The sequence below is a fragment of the Ustilago hordei genome (assembly GCF_900519145.1).
Source record: "Ustilago hordei strain Uho2 genome assembly, contig: UHO2_contig_01, whole genome shotgun sequence".
NCBI lineage: Eukaryota > Fungi > Basidiomycota > Ustilaginomycetes > Ustilaginales > Ustilaginaceae > Ustilago > Ustilago hordei.
In genome coordinates, this window is record NW_024545270.1 from 312,456 (window position 1) to 330,085 (window position 17,630).

At 52.0% G+C, this 17,630-nt stretch overlaps 7 protein-coding genes across 7 annotated transcripts; 4 read left to right on the top strand and 3 right to left on the bottom strand.

The window, feature by feature from the left end:
* Positions 1–381: 381 nt before the first annotated feature.
* UHO2_00083 (putative transposase) lies at positions 382–1,236 on the top strand (the record flags this gene model as incomplete). Its single annotated transcript, XM_041556703.1, has 1 exon — positions 382–1,236. The coding sequence occupies one exon, from the start codon at positions 382–384 to the stop codon at positions 1,234–1,236; it is 855 nt and encodes a 284-aa protein (XP_041412637.1).
* A 604-nt stretch (positions 1,237–1,840) lies between these two features.
* UHO2_00084 (uncharacterized protein) lies at positions 1,841–4,846 on the top strand (the record flags this gene model as incomplete). The annotated part of the gene is made up of 1 exon (XM_041556704.1): positions 1,841–4,846. One exon carries the CDS (start codon positions 1,841–1,843, stop codon positions 4,844–4,846), a length of 3,006 nt encoding a protein of 1,001 aa, XP_041412638.1.
* Positions 4,847–4,891: 45 nt separating this feature from the next.
* Positions 4,892–6,160, bottom strand: UHO2_00085 (uncharacterized protein; the record flags this gene model as incomplete). The annotated part of the gene is made up of 1 exon (XM_041556705.1): positions 4,892–6,160. The coding sequence occupies one exon, from the start codon at positions 6,158–6,160 to the stop codon at positions 4,892–4,894; it is 1,269 nt and encodes a 422-aa protein (XP_041412639.1).
* A 645-nt stretch (positions 6,161–6,805) lies between these two features.
* On the bottom strand, positions 6,806–10,528 carry UHO2_00086 (uncharacterized protein; the record flags this gene model as incomplete). Its single annotated transcript, XM_041556706.1, has 1 exon — positions 6,806–10,528. One exon carries the CDS (start codon positions 10,526–10,528, stop codon positions 6,806–6,808), a length of 3,723 nt encoding a protein of 1,240 aa, XP_041412640.1.
* A 1,351-nt stretch (positions 10,529–11,879) lies between these two features.
* On the bottom strand, positions 11,880–12,560 carry UHO2_00087 (putative SEC22 - synaptobrevin (V-SNARE); the record flags this gene model as incomplete). Its single annotated transcript, XM_041556707.1, has 1 exon — positions 11,880–12,560. One exon carries the CDS (start codon positions 12,558–12,560, stop codon positions 11,880–11,882), a length of 681 nt encoding a protein of 226 aa, XP_041412641.1.
* Positions 12,561–13,516: 956 nt separating this feature from the next.
* UHO2_00088 (uncharacterized protein) lies at positions 13,517–14,695 on the top strand (the record flags this gene model as incomplete). The annotated part of the gene is made up of 1 exon (XM_041556708.1): positions 13,517–14,695. One exon carries the CDS (start codon positions 13,517–13,519, stop codon positions 14,693–14,695), a length of 1,179 nt encoding a protein of 392 aa, XP_041412642.1.
* A 553-nt stretch (positions 14,696–15,248) lies between these two features.
* On the top strand, positions 15,249–16,212 carry UHO2_00089 (uncharacterized protein; the record flags this gene model as incomplete). The annotated part of the gene is made up of 2 exons (XM_041556709.1): positions 15,249–15,352; positions 15,471–16,212. The coding sequence occupies 2 exons, from the start codon at positions 15,249–15,251 to the stop codon at positions 16,210–16,212; spliced, it is 846 nt and encodes a 281-aa protein (XP_041412643.1).
* Positions 16,213–17,630: the final 1,418 nt, after the last annotated feature.

Genomic DNA, 17,630 nt, shown 5'->3' on the forward strand with positions numbered 1-17,630 from the left:
ACATATCACCATACATCACTTTAATGCTCAATAGCTATAAGTTGTATTGCCACACTGTCTGATATTGTCTGAAAGCACTGCTTCTTCTCTCCAAGACTGTGGAATTGATATTGACATTGACTAAAAAAATTGTGCTATGAAGAAGAGCTGAATTTTTATTTATTTATTTATTGTGGGACAGTTTATGGAGCATGCTCCCAAATAGTGACACCACTCCATTCCTGACCTTGTGGGCTTTTGACTATAATGAAACTTGTAATGTAACTTGGTGGGCACCTTCATACACATTGAAAGTAGTGATGTGGAAAGTTTCAGCTCAATCAGATGACTGTGAGTGATCTGGCAGCACTTCCAGTCTGACACCATCATATCTATACCATCATGACAAAAACCACTCCTGAGAAGTGCCAATCAGCACTCTTTCACCTCCAAAATGGAGAATCTACCTGTTCAGTTGCTGAGAAACTCAGTCTGAGCAAGTCTACAGTGTCTCACATCAGCAAAAGTGCCTCTGCCAATGCTCCAAAGTCAAAGGGGGGCCAGCTGAGAAAACTCCAGCCTCATCATGTTCACTTCCTGGACCACTATTTTGAGCTCAATTCAATGTTCATGGTCAGGAAAGCATGTCATGCACTGCAGGAGACATTTCACATCAAAGCATGCCCAACAACAGTAAGAAAAGCACTTCATTACTGTCATTACAAAGCACAAAGGTTAGTGAATAAACCAAAGCTACTCAAGAGGCATTACAAAGCACATCTCAAATTTGTGAATGAGCACAAGGACATGACTGTTGAGGATTGGAAGAAGGTGGTATGGTCCAATGAGACAAAGATCAACTTCTTTGGACCAGATGGGAAGCAGTTCTGTTGGATTAAGAACACTGGCTTCAACAGCAAGCTTGTCAGGCCAACAGTCAAGTTTGGCAGTGGCTCCATCATGATCTGGGGCTGTATGACATGGGAAGGGGTCAGAGGTATACACTTGGTGCTGGGATCAATGAATTCAGACCAATACATTGATATCCTGAATGACAAGCTTTTGAAAACAATCTCAGATTTGTGGCTTCAGCATGCATACACTGACGTCACATTTCAGCAAGACAATGACCCGAAACACATGTTGAAGAAGACAAAAACATGGTTGGAAGGCAATAGCATTAAGGTTATGCAATGGCCAGGGCAGTTGCCAGACTTGAACCCAATTGAACACCTCTGGCACCATCTCAAAATGTGACTTTCATGGTATAGTATGATTGCAAAGTCCAGGGATGAACTGCTCAAGAGATGCAAAGCTGAATGGACAGCGATCACTCCAGAGACATGTAGGATACTAATAGAGAGCATGCCAGACTGCATCAAGGTGGTTCTGAAGGCCAAAGGAGGGAATACAAAGTACTAAGGTGTTCTCAAGGAGCACTCCATAAACTGTCCCACAATTTTAAAAAAAATGGCTCTTCTTCATAGCACAATTTTTTTTAGTCAATGTCAATATCAATTCCACAGTCTTGGAGAGAAGAAGCAGGGCTTTCAGATGATATCAGACAGTGTGGCAATACAACTTATAGCTATTGAGCATTAGAGTGATGTATGGTGACATGTAAAATCTTGGGACAGTTTACACGCGTACTGTATATTACCGAAAAGTTGACACAAAAAGTGGAGCTGAAAAGGTCAGTCTCTGTTCCGTGGATGTGCCAATCCAAACAGCTCTTCCTGAATGAACGTGGGCACTTTTACTGTGAGCTACGACCCCAGCATGAACACTTCTTTCGACTCTTCATCATCGTCAACCAACACTCCAGGTCGACGCACGCAGTCATGCATTCACGGTCAAGGTGATGCCCGTCTTGACCTCGTTGCGGCAGAGCCCAACCTACCTCTACCTCAAGGCCTATTGTCTCTGTGCGCTTGTCACTCTCTTTCAAGCAACTCCGGTCTCTTCCCGCATTCCGCAACTGGGCCAAACACTCCAGCTAAACAAGTATCGCATTATCAGAACACGGCTTGGTCCGAGGATTGTACCTAGAGAAGAGGCGGAATCGACTCCGAGGACAAGCATAGCGAGACCATCACTGTCCAGTCAGCCTTCGGATCCTTCGAGCAGTGATGAGGTGGTCATATCCAAAGACCTGCTCGGTCCAGCAGCGCAGGGCTCGGTCGTCAGGAAGATTTTGACGCGCTGGTCGCAGAGAGCAAAAGACTTGGCCCAAGTCAAGCAGTTCCTCCGCGCCGACATCGCAGATCGAAAAGCATATCCAGAACTCGACTGGGACGCAACAGTGCGGCGGTCCTCGACATTGCATCCAGAAGAGGTCAAATTCTTGCACAAGAGACAAGAAAGGCTTTCCTCAAAGGGCCAAGATGGACTGAAGCGATTCCTCCAACTCCCGACGCACGAGCATGTCGATCCCAGAGACGTGCCTTTGGTGGCCTTGGGGGGCTCAGGTGGAGGCTACCGCGCCATGTATGGATTCGCTGGGTTCATCGCAGCAGCCAAACGTTCAGGCCTGTGGGACTGCATCTCCTGGGCTGGCGGGGTCAGTGGAAGCTGTTGGACATTAGCAGCATACTACACTATCGCATACCAGGATGCCGATCGCTTAGTACGCCACTACCTCGCAGTCGCCAGCGAGCTTGCCCATCCCATGAGTGTGCATGCTCTCGACACCGTGGCCAGGAGCAGTCGGGGCGTGTATTTTCTGCTTGGTCCTCTGATCCGGAAAGCACAAGCCGGCATTGTGGGACTAGGAATCATGGACTTGTACGCCACCCTAACAACGACGTATCAGTTCCTGTCCAGAGAGCCAAGAGCTAGACTCAGCAGAGCGAGCTTTCAATTCTCCAAGGTCTGGTCTCGGTCTGGCATCAGCACAGCTGCTGAGCCATTACCTATCTTCACGGCAGTGCGTGTCGCACCCCCAGATGCGCCAGGAGTTCGACCACGTACAGACTCATCGCTCAGCAAGGGGCAGCCTCCGACGCGTGCTCTCTCACAGCACCAGTCAGCAGCCTCCAAAGCCCTCGCTGACGGTCAGAGTGCAACAACAAGGATCCAAGCCGATGACATTCCAGTCTCTCTCCCTTCTACACAACTCGCAGCGATAGACAACACGACAGATGCTTTTGCGTTGCCAGTTGCCAAAGGCTATTTTCAATGGTTCGAAGCGACGCCCCTTGAAGTTGGGTGTGCCGACGTGCAAGGATACATCCCAACCTGGGCGTGGGGTCGACCATTCGTTTCAGGACGTTCGCTGGATCGAAGACCTGAAGAATCTCTCTCGCTACTACTGGGTCAGTGCACAAGCGCACCAGCGGGTCCCTTGACTGCTTACATCTCAGCGCTGCTCGCATCCCTGCCAACAGGAACAGCCCTGTCTCGGATGCTACACTTCCTCAACAACTTTGTCCGGATGAAGCGATGGGAGCGTCGTTGGGGAAATCCAATTCGTGCTGGTGATGAGCCAAATCCTTTCTACGGTCTCAATGTCTCGCCAGTGCCAAAGCTTACAGACGCCGACGCAAGCCGGCCTCAGATACTTGGCATCGGCATCGACATTCTGCATCTCCCACGGTTGCGGCAGCTTGCGTTGAGACGAAACACAAGCCGAGAATCTGATGCCCACGACTTAAACACCCGAACGGTCGCAGATCGTGCAAGGACAGGTCTTGACAAACTGGCTCGACGCATCCTCTGTGAAGCAGAAAAGGAGGAGTACAACCAGATTGCTCAATGGCAACTTGAAGACGCACAGAAGCTCTCAAAGCTCGAACGGTATCTTGCAGTCAGATGGAGTGCCAAGGAAGCAGCGTACAAGGCACTGTATCCCAAGCATGTGCTCTCTTGGAAGGACCTCAGCGTTCAGAAGCCAGACACCAACGTCGATAATGCTGTCCCCATCGTCAGCGTTGGTCTCGCTCAGCTCGAGTCGCAGGGCTTCCGTACAAAGAAGCCTGAAATCAGTCTCTCTGATGAATGGCGATCGAAGCATTCTGGCATGTCGTCCATTCCGAAGCTGCACCTGAGCTTGTCTCACGACGGAGAGTATGTCGTCGCCAATGTACTTGCAGAGGAGCCGCCCGCTTCATCCAGCTTTAGAGACAGTGGTGGAAAGCCTAGTCGAAGTTGGGACAACCTTCAGCTCAAGCTTCCCACCGCAGCTCCAAAACAGTTAGAGGATGGCACTGCTTTGATCCTCGGCAGGTCATCAGCATCATCCTCGTCCGAAGCAATCACAAGTCCTGCAGCAGTGCCCGATACCCCTTTAGCAGCATCCTGGGAATCCCAAGGCCGCATCCGCCTCATGGACTCTGGCATGTCCAACAACCTCCCCAACCACATCCTAGCACGCAAAGAACGCTCCGCAAACATCATCATTGCCTTCGACGCCTCTTCAGACGTCCAAGCAGGCTCAGCAATGCGTCGAATTCACAACTTTGCAGATGACTGCTCAATCACCCTCACTGATTGCACGCATCTTTTCTCTCCATCTGCACCCCTTCGCTACCTCTCTGACGAGAAGGGCAGGGAGCTGGAAGCAAGGTTCATCAACCAATATGCAAGGGTTCTTCGAGGTACGAGAGAAGAAGATGGCTCAACGTTCTGGCTCGTCTATTGCCCCCTTTTGCCGAATGCGACAAACCCAGATTACGATCCGAGCACATCAGCCTTCAGTAACTCTTATAATCTAGTCTGGACCCCAGCGCAGGTCAAGACCCTTCTAACAACTTCACAGGCGAATCTCGAATCGTACGCTTTACAGATGGTCAAACAGGTCATGCGCAAGGTGTACTACGATAAGAAGGCTGCTCGTCTTGCCGCCTCGTTCAAATCTTCGCAATCATAGAATTCCATTCCTATTTCCCGAAATCCATAAAGAGTGAAGAGTGCTTCATGTGTTCTTGAGCAACCAAGCATCGACCCAATCCTTCCCCTTGCTCTCGTGAGGAGGCGTATTGCTCAGATGTCCCCATAAACTCTCTAGCCTTCTTATCGCCTTTTCTCTCTTCTCCCTATCTCCATCCTTTTCCTTCTTCACCACCTCAATCGTCTCTCTCAACACCGGTCTTTCACCGTATACGTCGTCGAGATAGCTACTTGCTCCGAAATACTTTGTGATCTTTCTAACGATCTCCTCACCCCTATCACTCACATCTTGCTCCTCTGTGACGTCGCTGGATTCAACCCTACCGTCGAAGATGGACTGAAGTGCTTGTTCGGCGGTGGGTGCATAGACTCCTTCCTGGAGCGAAGCGTTGTCGGGACGTGGGATGCCAAGTTCGGTTTTGCCTTGTTGTGAAGCTTGTGCTTCGGCGAGTTGGAGGTGAAGTTTTGCTTGTTCGCGAGAGAAAGAAGGATGAGTGGGTGATGGGGGTCGGTAGAGGGAATCGAATTGAGACGAGACTTGTTCTGATAGCTCCTCGGATTGTGGTGCTGTGGATACGGAAGCAATGCTTGTGGGTGCTAGTTGATCTTCTGCATCGAGCAGGGCGAAGACGTCATCCGTTTGAGCTAGTGGTGCGGTTGCAGGCGGTGCATAGGTCCAACTTTGACTGGGAGGAGCTTGTGTGCTGCTCACACGGACAGAATCGTGCAGTGGAGCGTCAAGCTCAGTGTAAGACCGTATTGGTCGTGCAGAGGCTGGATCTAACCCTGTTGCCTGCCATCTGTATTGTTGTGTTGCTTCATCCCATGCCTGAGTCAAACCTACATCATCTCTCGTCAATCCATCTGATGACTTGAAGCCCGGTTCTCCTTGCCTTGCATTGCTGAGACTCATCCCTCGTTCGAAATCTTGAAACATCTCCTGTTGCTCTCGCTCCGACGCTCCTGTTGTCCGAAACGTCTGTGCTCCTGCCCTCGCCAGCACGATACTTGAGCTTGACGATGTACCACCAGACCGTAAATCTTGCACCAACCAATCTCTCAACTCTTCTGTCTCACCTACAGAGTCCTGACCCTGGAATTCGGCTTTGCCTCCTGAAGCAGGCTGCATCAAAGATCTAAGCTGAGATGAAGCCATAGTGGTTCGTAATGCTGAGGCTAGAGTTTGAGCTGCATTGGATGCTGCACTGGAGCTTGCTGCTTGGCGAGTGTCACGAACAGAGGTCTGCGGAGATTCGGCGGTTGCTTTACCTTTGCCTTTATTCTCGTCCTTCATCTTGTCTAGAGACCAAGGGATTGGCCTTGTGTGTGATGGTAGTAGTGCTGAGATTAGGAGAGGCAAGGTAGGGGGACGGTGAGTGTTGAAGCCTGAACACAGCATCCAGATCTGCACATTGCGGAGAGCTTCGCGTGAAAGAAGCCGTGCTTTCCGAATTCCGTGTTTCCCCAGCCTCTTCGATATCTAGACTAAACATAACTCAATTGAAGCTCACGTTCGACTGTTGCGTAGTACGACGCAGCGTTAGGATTGCAGAGTAGCAAGATGAGAATGAAGAAACATACAGCAGAAATGAGATCGTAAACATGCAGCGTGAGCCAGATGAAAGTTTGAAAGGGGACATGAGCTTTGAGAGAAGACACTTGGAAAACAGCAAGAATTGAGACGTGCGAGGAGACTAAGCGGGGAGTATGTAAGCATATGCAGGGAGGGGAGCGCGGTAGTGTAGCAGAGATAGATCGTTGATAGATGATGAATCTAGGGTATCTGATTGCACGTAGTATGTGTGTGAGAAGCTGGGTGGAGTCGTCAGGGGAAGCAAGACAGGGCTGCGGACATTTTGCTGGATGGGAATGCGGTAGTTTGATCGCCAAAGGGTCAACGACGAGTGATCATGTATTATGGAGAGTTGCTGTTCGTAGCTCAGAAGTTAAGAATGTTCTTGGGGTCCATGGGCAGCTCGGCCATTTTGCAACCTAGATGGCACTCGAGTGTCCTCAACATCTCGATATCACCCCTCGGTCCACCACTCGCGGTAACGACATTGACGCAGACGCTCGGTCTAGCCATGGCGCCCGCCGCAGCACAGCTGATCTTATCTTTGTAGTCCTCGACCGAGCGTGGCATGTCGTAGAACACCAAGAGTGGGATTTGGTGAACCTCCTTTGGGTGGACAGACATTTCGCAAACAACAAGGGCTTTACGCGTACGACCACCACCGTTGACACCTACGAACCCACCAGGCTGAGCGAAAGTAGCGCTGCTGATCATGTTGTTGGTACCGAACTGCGAGGAAGGCGAACGGAACTTGGCAAGCGTCTGCTGACGAGTGTACGAGTTCATCTCGCGATTGAGGCCAAGAGCTTCAATGCCCTTCGAAGAGAGCTTGTAGATGAGCGCTTCTTGCGTTGCGACGTTGGCGCAGTAGATGACTGTTTGACCAAAGTCGATGTCTTCAAGCAAGTCGGAGATGAGGTCCAGCTTCATCTCGCCTGCTGAGTTGTGAGAGAGACCAGGGATAGGACTTGCGGCGCCCATTCCGCCGTTGGAAGTCACGGCTACGTAGAGGTAGTACTGACGCAGACCTTTGAGCGCAGCAAGAGTAGGATCTTTGGCAGTGCTGACGCTGGAGTTCACTGGGTGGGCTCCGAGGGCGTTTGTGGGCTGCGACATATCGCGCTGAGATGTCATCGCTTGCATTCCTGAGCCTTGACCATTAGGTCCACTACTGTTCTGAGCACCACTCGAATTTGGCTGCATGATGCTGCTGCCGGCACCTCCAGCGCCGTCGCGACGAACGAGCACACGAACGGACTCGCGAAGGTGGATGGACTGTGCAAAATTGAGCACATCCTGCGGAACAGTGTTGGAGAAGAGTGCTACTTGACGGTCAATGGTCGCTGCAGCGCTGGCAGGCCCTCCAGGACTGTCGTGCGTCTGCTCAAAAGGCGAGAAGATGGCATTGTTGGTGCCTTGAGGCAGGCCAGGGTTCAGACCGCCAGCAGCCCTTGCGCCAGCGCCTGCAGGCGCCGTGGGCAGAGGCAGCACCCGAAGCATGGTGCTGACGTGGTCGGCCAGGTTGCGAGCAATGAGTTGATCGACTTCGTCAAGGACAACCAGCCTGACCTCGCTTGGCTTGATGACGGTCGATCCGGGCCCGGTGCCGTGCATGTGGAGCGAAGAAGCATTGTTCGTCATGTAGGTAAAGAGCTCGCTCATCTTCTGTGGAGTGCCTACGACGATGTGCGGCCATGCCTGAACGAGGTTTTGGGCTTCCTGGTGGACATCAATGCTACTGGCTGCCACCATGTGCACGCGGATGCCAAGAGGTGCCCCTAGGCCCAAAGCCATCCGCTGTGCTTGTGTAGCTTGATCCACAGTGGTGGAGACGACCAATGAAATTGGACCCCTATTCGAAGCGGTTTGTCCAGGCCCGCCAGTCTCGTTGAGCACGTTCAACACCAGCTGCAAAGACGGAATCACGTACGATGCGATTCGCTCCTGTGTCGGAGGAGCTTGAGCAATAATGTCGTTTCCTCGCAAGAGGAACGGCAGAGCACGTTGCTGGATCTTGTTCGGTGGACCAAGACCGTATTTGAGGATGGAGCGCAAGAGATCGGGATGAAGATTGAGATGCTCCCATTTGGAGACGATAGCATTGGGCTGAGTGAAGCCCGTTCCCGCGAGGGGTCCAGCGAATCCACCGGGGCCATCTTCGAGACTCGGAGTAGAGGGGATACCTGTAGCAATTGAGATCCCATGAGCAGCTGTGTTGTCTTTGCGACCACTTCCTGACTGTGCTGCAGAGTTCCATCTTCGGTCTACACTTTGCTCATGTCCACGCACATTCGAGCCACTCCAGCCACGAGCATTGCCTGAAGGACGCGGGCTCATTGCGTTGGATGGGAGGAAGGAGCCATTCGGACCTGCAGTGAAGTGGCCACTCGGATTGCCTCCAATACGAGGAGAAGTAGCACGCTCGAGGCCGCCGCCGGGACCTCCGATCTGCGGTGTGCCAAGCAAGCCGTTGGTTGGTCCGAGTCCGAGTCCGCTGAGTGCGGGAGTCGAAGCCACGCCAGCACCACCTAGACCGTTTCCTTGCAACGTAAGCAGGTGCGACACGCTGTTGGCAAGGGCGTTTACTTGAGCGTTGAGGGAACGAACTTCGTCGGCCGTGTTGCCGCTGGCTGCTGCTGTCGAAGCTGTGTTCTGGGACGAATTGCCGGCATTGCTCGATAGGCTCGCGGGAGGGAGGCCCTTTGTTCGTTCCAACAGGAGCGAGACGTTACGAGATATACCTGAGATTTGGCGTGAGAAGTCCTTCATGCCACTCTCGACACGAGTCAGCCTTTCCAGCATGTCCTTGATCAAGGGCGACTCGTTCATGCTGTCGTCGGCGGTGCTTGGTTGCTTGTCGAAGATGTGTGCTGCCGAGACAGAGCGATGAGGCAGAGGGTTGTGGAAGCCAGTTCCGCTTAGTGGGCTGCCGACGGGTGAGTGAACGACGGAGGGGCCGCCGCTCCCATTAGTAGCAGCAGTAGGCGAAAGGAGGCCACCGGACAAGTTCATGTAGTTGGGAACAATCAGGGTCGGAGTAGCTCGCCCTGCTGCTGCCATGCGGTCTGCCCGACTACCCCGTTCAAGCAAGCCGAATTGCTGTCCTGATGAAGATTGGTTGCCAGCAGCGTTGCTAAGAAGACTAGAATGGGGTAGCTCTGAAGAGTCGAAAGCGCCGCTGCTGTTAGAGACATCGAGAGGACCGGGACCGAGCTGTGCTGAAGAAAGGCGTTTTGAGGGTGTTGCACTGTGGAAAGCAGCATTGGCAGCGGCGTTCTGTGAGGGCGTAAGGCCGGAGTGATTGCCCTGACTGCTGGCAGGTCGTTGAAAGACAGCGTCGCTTTGATCACGGTTCATTGATAGGGCCGTGTCTGAGGGCTTGTCGTGGCTTGCTGGGTGCATCCAGGAATTAGGTCGAGATCTGCCTTGACTGGAAGTGGAAGGAGTCCGGTTGAGATGCACAGGGCCCGTGTGATGATTTTGATCAGCAGTGTGCTGCGCATCGACGAATAGGCGTGGAGTGCCGAACTCTGTTTCGCCACTGGTATTGAGGCTTCGGTCGTGCAGGTTCAGCCCATTCTCTTGCAAAGAGGGTGAGTGAAGAGCCATGCCAATGCCGGTATGCGTGTTGAGAGTCTGCGAGTAGCCAGGAAGTGGTGAGCCCGAGCTGGCGGAACGGAAGCTTTGAACAGAGGCGGCAAGACTGTTGGACCGGCTTATCTCTGTTTGCTTCTGGCCACGGACGCCATTTCGGACGCCTGCAATCAGACCAGGTCGGAATGCTGAAGTAGACAAGGCCGAGTCTACCGAACGCACTGCGTCGTCTGAAGCAGGCCCAGTGCTCCTTGCCGAGATGGCCGAGTTGCTTCGAGCAGGCGCAGAAGGCTTGTTTGGCAAAGGGTGAGCGCCGATGCGAGATGCTTCAGTGCGCTCTGATGTGGTGAAGGAGTGACCAGCGTCAAAGGTATTCTGATTGCCAGCGCTGGTGGAGGAAGCACCTAGTCCATTCTGCGAAGAGCTACCCTGCTGGGACGAAGGTGCGTTGTTAGACCAGATGCTATTGCCTGGCAAGAAAGGCGAGACCGACATAGCTGCGGCGGTATGAGGACAGCTGTTCAGGCTGATCTGGGCGAAGTTCGCAAAGCCTTCCTGGCGCTCGCAGATGCAACGATGGAAGGCCAGTCAATTGCAGGGCAGAGCAACCACTAGCCTCGTTGGGATCGTTGCTGGCGGGGATGAATTTACGTCGGTGTGTTGCGATGCGATGATGCTGTCCTTGATGCGTGGTTGTCTTGAATAGAGAGGCTCATCTACACCGACGCAGGGGGTTCGGTCGACAGGAAGGTGCGAAAGCAAGGTTGACGAGAGTTCAAGCAAGAAGCATGGCAATGCCTTTTGCGCTTTCCGCTCTCTTTTCGGTGGCTCTCCGCAGTCTCAGGTCAATTTAGGCGAAGCGAAGGGTCTTCTACGTTGCGCTCCTGATCCCCAAAAAAAAAAAAAAATCAAAAAAAATCAAAAATCAAAAAATCAATCTACGATTTTCCAAGAGAAACACACACACATACACACACACATACACACACATACACACCAGCGCTCAGACCAACACGTCAAGCCTGAGAAAGCTTTCTTTTCCTGAAAAATAGTTTAGGGGTCCAGCAACCAGCAAAGCCTGCTGAAGATAACAATCCAGCAGGACACTAAAAGTTACATAAGTCGATGTAGTAAGAGATCGGGCAGAGGCCGATATAGCAGGGGATCGGGCACTGCTGAGTCCCCCTCGTTGACACACTTGGTCATTAAGTGGAATGCTCCCACCTTTGGACATGTGCCACTACTGTATATAGATATCGAGCCGGCCTTGTTCTGGAGTGCCACGGGGGAGCAGATCGACGTCGAGCTGCTTATTTCTTTTCAGCTTCCTCAGAACTGGGACCGTCTCGATGCATTTGAAGGTGACGAGTATGCTCGAATCGTGGTGCCTCTGGCGAGCGGTCGTATAGCCAACGTCTACGCCCATGCCCACCCAGTCAAGTGAAGGCTACCTCTTCGGTCTCATCTCATCTGACAAAAGTCACGGGTGACCACCAGATCTGTAGCCATGCCTAGGGCACTGCAGTGCCAACATCAGACCAGCATACGATTCGAAATTTCAGAAGGAAAGTGTCCCCTCTTGCGATGCCTCCATAGTGCTTGCGGTCATCGACCTCTTCACGCAATTATCTGAGACATTCATATAACCGATATTCGGCCTTGAGCGTAGGCTGGGATGTGTGAATAGATGTCGCAAGGCATAGCTAGTATATGAAGTTGATGTACTGCGTTGATAATATTGTACAAAGCGTAATGCTTGGTGCAGAACGCTCAAACTTGACCAGCCGCCTGATGTCTGCAGCTAGTGGGTCAAGGCTTGAAATGTGGGGCGCCGTGGCTAGCTTGCTCAGAAGAACTTGATCCAGATGATGAACAAAAAGAGCAAGCCGACAGCACCAACAGGCGCCCACTTTCGGTACAGCGCATCCAAGTTGATCTGTCGCGCCGCTTTGCGGTACTTGAGAGATTCGTCCCGCAGTGAAGAGGACATGGTCGACATCTGATCCAAGCTGTCACCTCGCCAAAGCAAGTCTTCCATGTTCTTGGTCATGATGCGTGTGACGTCCTGAAGGTCCTCGTTCAGTCGGTCGAGGTTGGACGATGCTGCTGACTGCGCCGTTCGAGAGTCTTCATAGAGCCTCTTGGTTCGCTGCATGAATGTGTCGAAGCTGACAAAGGCATAGGGTCGAAGATTCCTCTGCTCCACCTGATTACCGTAGCTGCGCTCAAACTCTTTCGAGAGCTCATCGAGATATGAAAAAGCGAGCTTGCGTGGATATGACTTTTCAGCGATGGTCAAGTAGACCACAGAAGATGGCATCGCTGGTGGCGGCGAGATGAGGTAGTGCAGTGTATATTTGCCGCTTTCGATGCTGCAGCGTTGTTCGGAGGATGAAGTGATGCGTCGGAAGATGAGCTTGGCCTGCTGCTTGTGTTCCGAGAGGTCAGTCTCGGTCTTGCGATCGTCTACGCTCTGTGCTAGTGGCAAGCCATCCGAGACTCTTGCAATTTGTGTAGAGAGAGGCATGACGACAATGCGCCTTGTGTGCGTGTTGGGGGGAGGGGCCGATGAACGAGGATGAAGGCGACCGACAGATGTAAGTCAGTAGGGGGGTTGGAGGAAAGCAAAGCCTTCAGCGACTTTCAAATGACCGAAGAGGGGATTCTGGTGAAGCGGTGAAGGAGGCTTGTGCGATGGAAGTAGGATAGACGCTGACTGGAAGGATGAGATGGTGTTGACGCTGGAAGGACTTTCACGCTGGCGCGGTTCGCTTTCAACGCATGTCACTTGTTGTGGTGCCATCCGTCTCTGCTACGTGGAGGAGAGACTTTGGATTTTTAGCTTGTTTGTGCGGTGGCAGGAGATCTCACACTCCTGAAATTTGTCCCCCCCCCCCCACAATGGCCGTGTTTTGACATTCCAGCGTTGAGCGAGACTGGAATGATGGTGTTGTGTGTGCTTGCTTGCTTGCTTGACTTCCTCAGCTGTTGCTCTGTCACTCACCCACTTTTGTGGTCCAAAATCCAATTTCCAAAAATGAGCAGCAGTAGACCCGCATGAGACAGATGCGATTCACGACAAACTAGTCACACACACACACACACACACACACACACACTCTCTCTCTCTCTCTCTCTTTCTCTCTCTTCCACACACACACTCACACACCAAGCGACGGCCATACACTGCTTCATCTTAGGGGACTGACACTCAGACCTCTTTCCGCTCATCAACGTATCCCTCGCTTGTCGACGTTCATCATTGATTGACCTCTACGACATCCCTGCCTTCCGACATTGGATCTTGCACTTCGTCAGCGGGTACCTTGCGCTGTCACACCATCGGCGTCGCTTCCTCTAGTCTCGAACAAGCATCTGCTGTCAGGTTTTCCACCAATACCTCTTCCGACAACAGGGGAGAGCTAGCATTCGCATCATCCTTTGCATCCACGGCTTCGCTCTTCGCAACTGCATCGACACACCATGATGGACGACGTCAATGATCTTTCGGCGCAGGATCCCAGCACCCATCTCACGTTGGAGTTGCGTGGGACCCGCTTCACAATCGAGCGCGAGACTATGATGAACCTGCCCGAATCCGTCCTGCTCTGTCTCTTCCCCAACGGTCTCATCCTCACCCGACAACCACGTATTCCATCATTGCTCGATCAGGAGGGCGAGGAGGATGAGGAGGAGCTGTACCTTGTCGATTTTGACCCTCAATGTCTGTCGTATGTGCTCAGCTTCTTCAAGACAGCGCAAGATGATTTTTACGGCACTCCCGAACAACCGGGCAAATATCGACCCAGCTCTTCCTATGGCAGTCCCGGTCTTTATCACTATGCTCAGGCATCAGGCGAAGGCGCTGATCCCAATGCCATGAACCAAAGCGGCATGTCTCAAATCCCTCTGATGAACAAGCAGCCCATCATTGTTCTGCGAGAAGAGCTCGAGTACTTTGCTATCCCACCCAAGAAGGCCGTTCCTGGAGCAGAACTTGACCCTGAAGAATTTGAGGGCACCGACCCTTCAACAGGTTACCCAACGCCGGCCCTGCTTCGACTCAAGTATGCATGTGGCGATGCTTTGCTCGATCGTAAGCAGATCTTCACCGCGCTGCAGAGGAATGTCAACAAGGAAAACAATCTTGCAGAGCAGCATCTCATCGACATGCTCTGCATGAGTGGCTTTGACCGTGAAGACACATGGGGCTTTCGAGCACTCGAACCAAATCGTTGCTGCATAACTTCCATTGCTCTGGTCTTGCTCAAGACCGGTATTACACATGCTCGCGAGCTGGAAGCGGAGGGCATAAACTCGGAAAATGTTGGTGCCAGCGAGTATCACGATGCAAGCGGTCAGACGAGCATGATGTCCAACATGCGCGTGGATCATCAACAATTCGCTACTGCGCAAAAGCTGCTTCTCTTCTGGCGCAAACCAGCCAGGAAATGCTGGTGGGATGGCATCGATATCGTCTTGCCTGCATCACAGAAGGATGCAGCATCGCAAACAGCAGCACCAGATCAAACCGTTCGACCTGAGGATCTCAACGATGCTAGCTTGACCGCCAAAGAAATTGAGCTGCTCAAGTCAGCAAGGGGCAGGAAAGTGCGCGTGTGGGCACGCCGAGTATGGACCCTTGAGCTCAGCTTGATCTGACATTGTTGCTGCTCTTGGCATTGATGCCGGTACCTTGCCCTTGTACCTTGCTCGTTTCTTCAACACCGAGAGAACTCGGCTCTAAGCTCGATGAGCTCTATACCCCGCCGATCCGGCTCAATTTGCAATGACAAGGTAGCATTATCACTTCATTGCGCCATGCTCTTTTCTTTAATCCTTTGGGTGTGATCGTAGACCACAAACGCACTCTACTAGAGTCAAGCGTGTGCTCGCCGTGCATAACAAGCTGGGCGCAGTGCTATGAGTGCGGCAAGCAAGAGGAGTTCCAATCTGATGGCAGCAGAGCAGCGCAGCAGCATCGATGGACGCGCTCCAAAAAAAACAATAATTCGCACGACAAACTGAGCCGCTCACGTGATGCGACCTTTTCGTATTGAATATCGGAAGATCCAAGCTTTCTTCTCAACGCCATCGTTGCATGCCACTACCTTCTCATCCTTGCATAACGGCTACCCTCGAGATCTGATCATCCCCTAACGATACCGCTCGAGTCTCGTTGAAAGATTCTCCTTGAAACTTTCATATACTGAACATGGCCTCTAGATCAGCCAACGCTGCCCGCTCGCTTGTAGCTGTGGTAAGCGCTGCCACTCGTACATCAAGTCGAATCGCAGCACCCGTGGCCAGAAGGTTAAGGTAAGTGATTAAGCCGACGCAAGACCAGCTCTGCAATCGTCAGAGGACATCTGAGATCCTAATTTGGTAGAGAGGCGCGTGCTGACCTTTTCAGTTGTCCTGATTTGTACTTGTACAGCACCTCATGCAGCCGCTCAAATGCATCAACCTCGTCTTCAGTAACAGTGGATCAGCTTGGCAAATCATCACAACCACTTCCACACAGCAGCAGCATTCCATCATCCAGCACCGACGGCGAGGCTGTTGCGGCTACTCAGGAGGAAAAGCAATTCGTCTTGCCCAACTGCCTTCTGCCCACCGAAGCGCTTGCTCAAACTCACGGCGTTCACGTCGCAACCCTCCACCTTCGCTGCTACGCCGATGGCTTGTCGAACCTCGAGCTCTTTGCCGACTTTGCCCGACGAGCTGCTTTTGCTATCGGCATTTCTGCTAGCGGTGTTGCCTGTCTCCCCACACGCACATCACTCTGGACTGTACCAAGATCACCATTCGTTCACAAAAAGTCGCAGGAGAACTTCTGGAGGAAGACACACTCACGAGCTATCAAGCTGTTCGATGCCAACGACCAGGTCGTGGACCGATGGCTCCACTTTTTGCGCATTCACGCCTTGCCAGGTGTAGGTCAGAAGGCTGAGCTTTTCCGATACCACGAGTTGGGTGTGGGCAGCAAGCTGATGGAGGAGGCCAAGGCTCTGCGACGCACTTCAAGTTCTTCAACATCTAAGGAGTCATCAAAGAAGGATATGGCTGTTGCGGACTCTTCCGCTCCAGAGGGGTCGAGTGCAGAGAGCATCAAGAAGATTGCAGATGAAATTGTCGAGAAGGAGATGGCGCAAGAGGAATCGACGGAACAGAAGTGAAGCAGTGCTCTTATCTTGGCACTCGCACTTGTACGAATCTTTGAAGGCATCAGGCGCTGAAATCAACATGTACTCTAGCCCAATCAACTCCATCATGCAGCGACCTGAACAAAGCCTGCTCTCTCCCTTGCTTTTGTGGTGTCCCCGCAGGAGTGATTTTGCTGCCATTCCAAAGGGCCACGAGTCTTGATACTGCTACGCGACCAGGACACCATGACGAAGAAGATTCAACTGTTGCATGAGCGGTCGCCTTGAATATCTGCCGCTGTAACCAGCTGTGATGGGGCAATCTTGCTCGCAGCTGGGCTCCCCGCAGCACAGCAAACAAGTTTGCACCTACCCTGATAATGTTGCCAAGAATCAAGACTGTCACCTGGAGTAATTCTTCTCTGATCACTCGCAGCGACTTTCAGGAGCGTGGGAGATACACTGTCAGTCTCTTTGAATTTGGTCGATGAATGTCGACAGATCGACACTCTTTCATCAACCAGTTGTCACATTGCGACGGGCTTGGAGGTCCAGGAGCTGTCAGCTGCATAAAGTGGGACTATCGGCGCTCGGACCGTGCTGCGACGCCCACCATGAGAGTGAAAAGAATTGTAATAGATCATACGATGATGCTTGCTTGCTTGCTTGTTTGCTTGCTTGCTTGCTTGCTTGCTGAAGATTACGATTCGAAATATGCCAATTGAGTAGTGATGGACAAATTGAAAGGCACCCAATCGAGTGATGATCCTCAACTTGATCTCTCATGCTGTGGCAGGCCCAGGCAGCGATCGTCGATGCTAGGGTAGCGTTCGTGACCTGCATCTGCAGTGGCCACTGTATGACCTCTTCAACAGGTCGGCAAAATCAAGCTAGACGCCGGAGCGACGCCGAATGCACAGAAGCGCCCTCTGCACGGCGTGTATGTTTCAAATAGGCGAAATCGAAGGCGAAAGAAAATCAAAAATCAAAAATCAAAAATCAAAAATCAAAAATCAAAAATCAAAAATCAAAAATCAAATCAAATCAAATCAACACAAATCAAATCAAATCAAAAATTCAATGGGAAAGACGGGAAGCGGAAAGGCGAAAGGGGTCCTGCTCTACGCTATCAAGGCTTGGCTGCTCGGCCCTGCGTTGAACTAGAGTAGTCTTCGGATAGTAACGCGTCAGTGCGCGTCTCGAACGGGGAAGAGCTTGTCGAGATGAACGGCTGCTTGATGTAGCGGCGTATGTTGCGTGATAAGTTAGCGCGGAGCAATAGATGAAGAAAGTGGGCATAGCTTACGATGACCGCAACTTGTTCGCAACAGAGCATCAAGTCACAAATGCAGTCTCTTACGCTCGTCGGCTGCTGCTTCAAAAGTCACACCTTTTTGTTTTTTGTTTTGTTTTTGTTTTGTTTCCTGGTTAAATATGCAAGAGATGCGTGT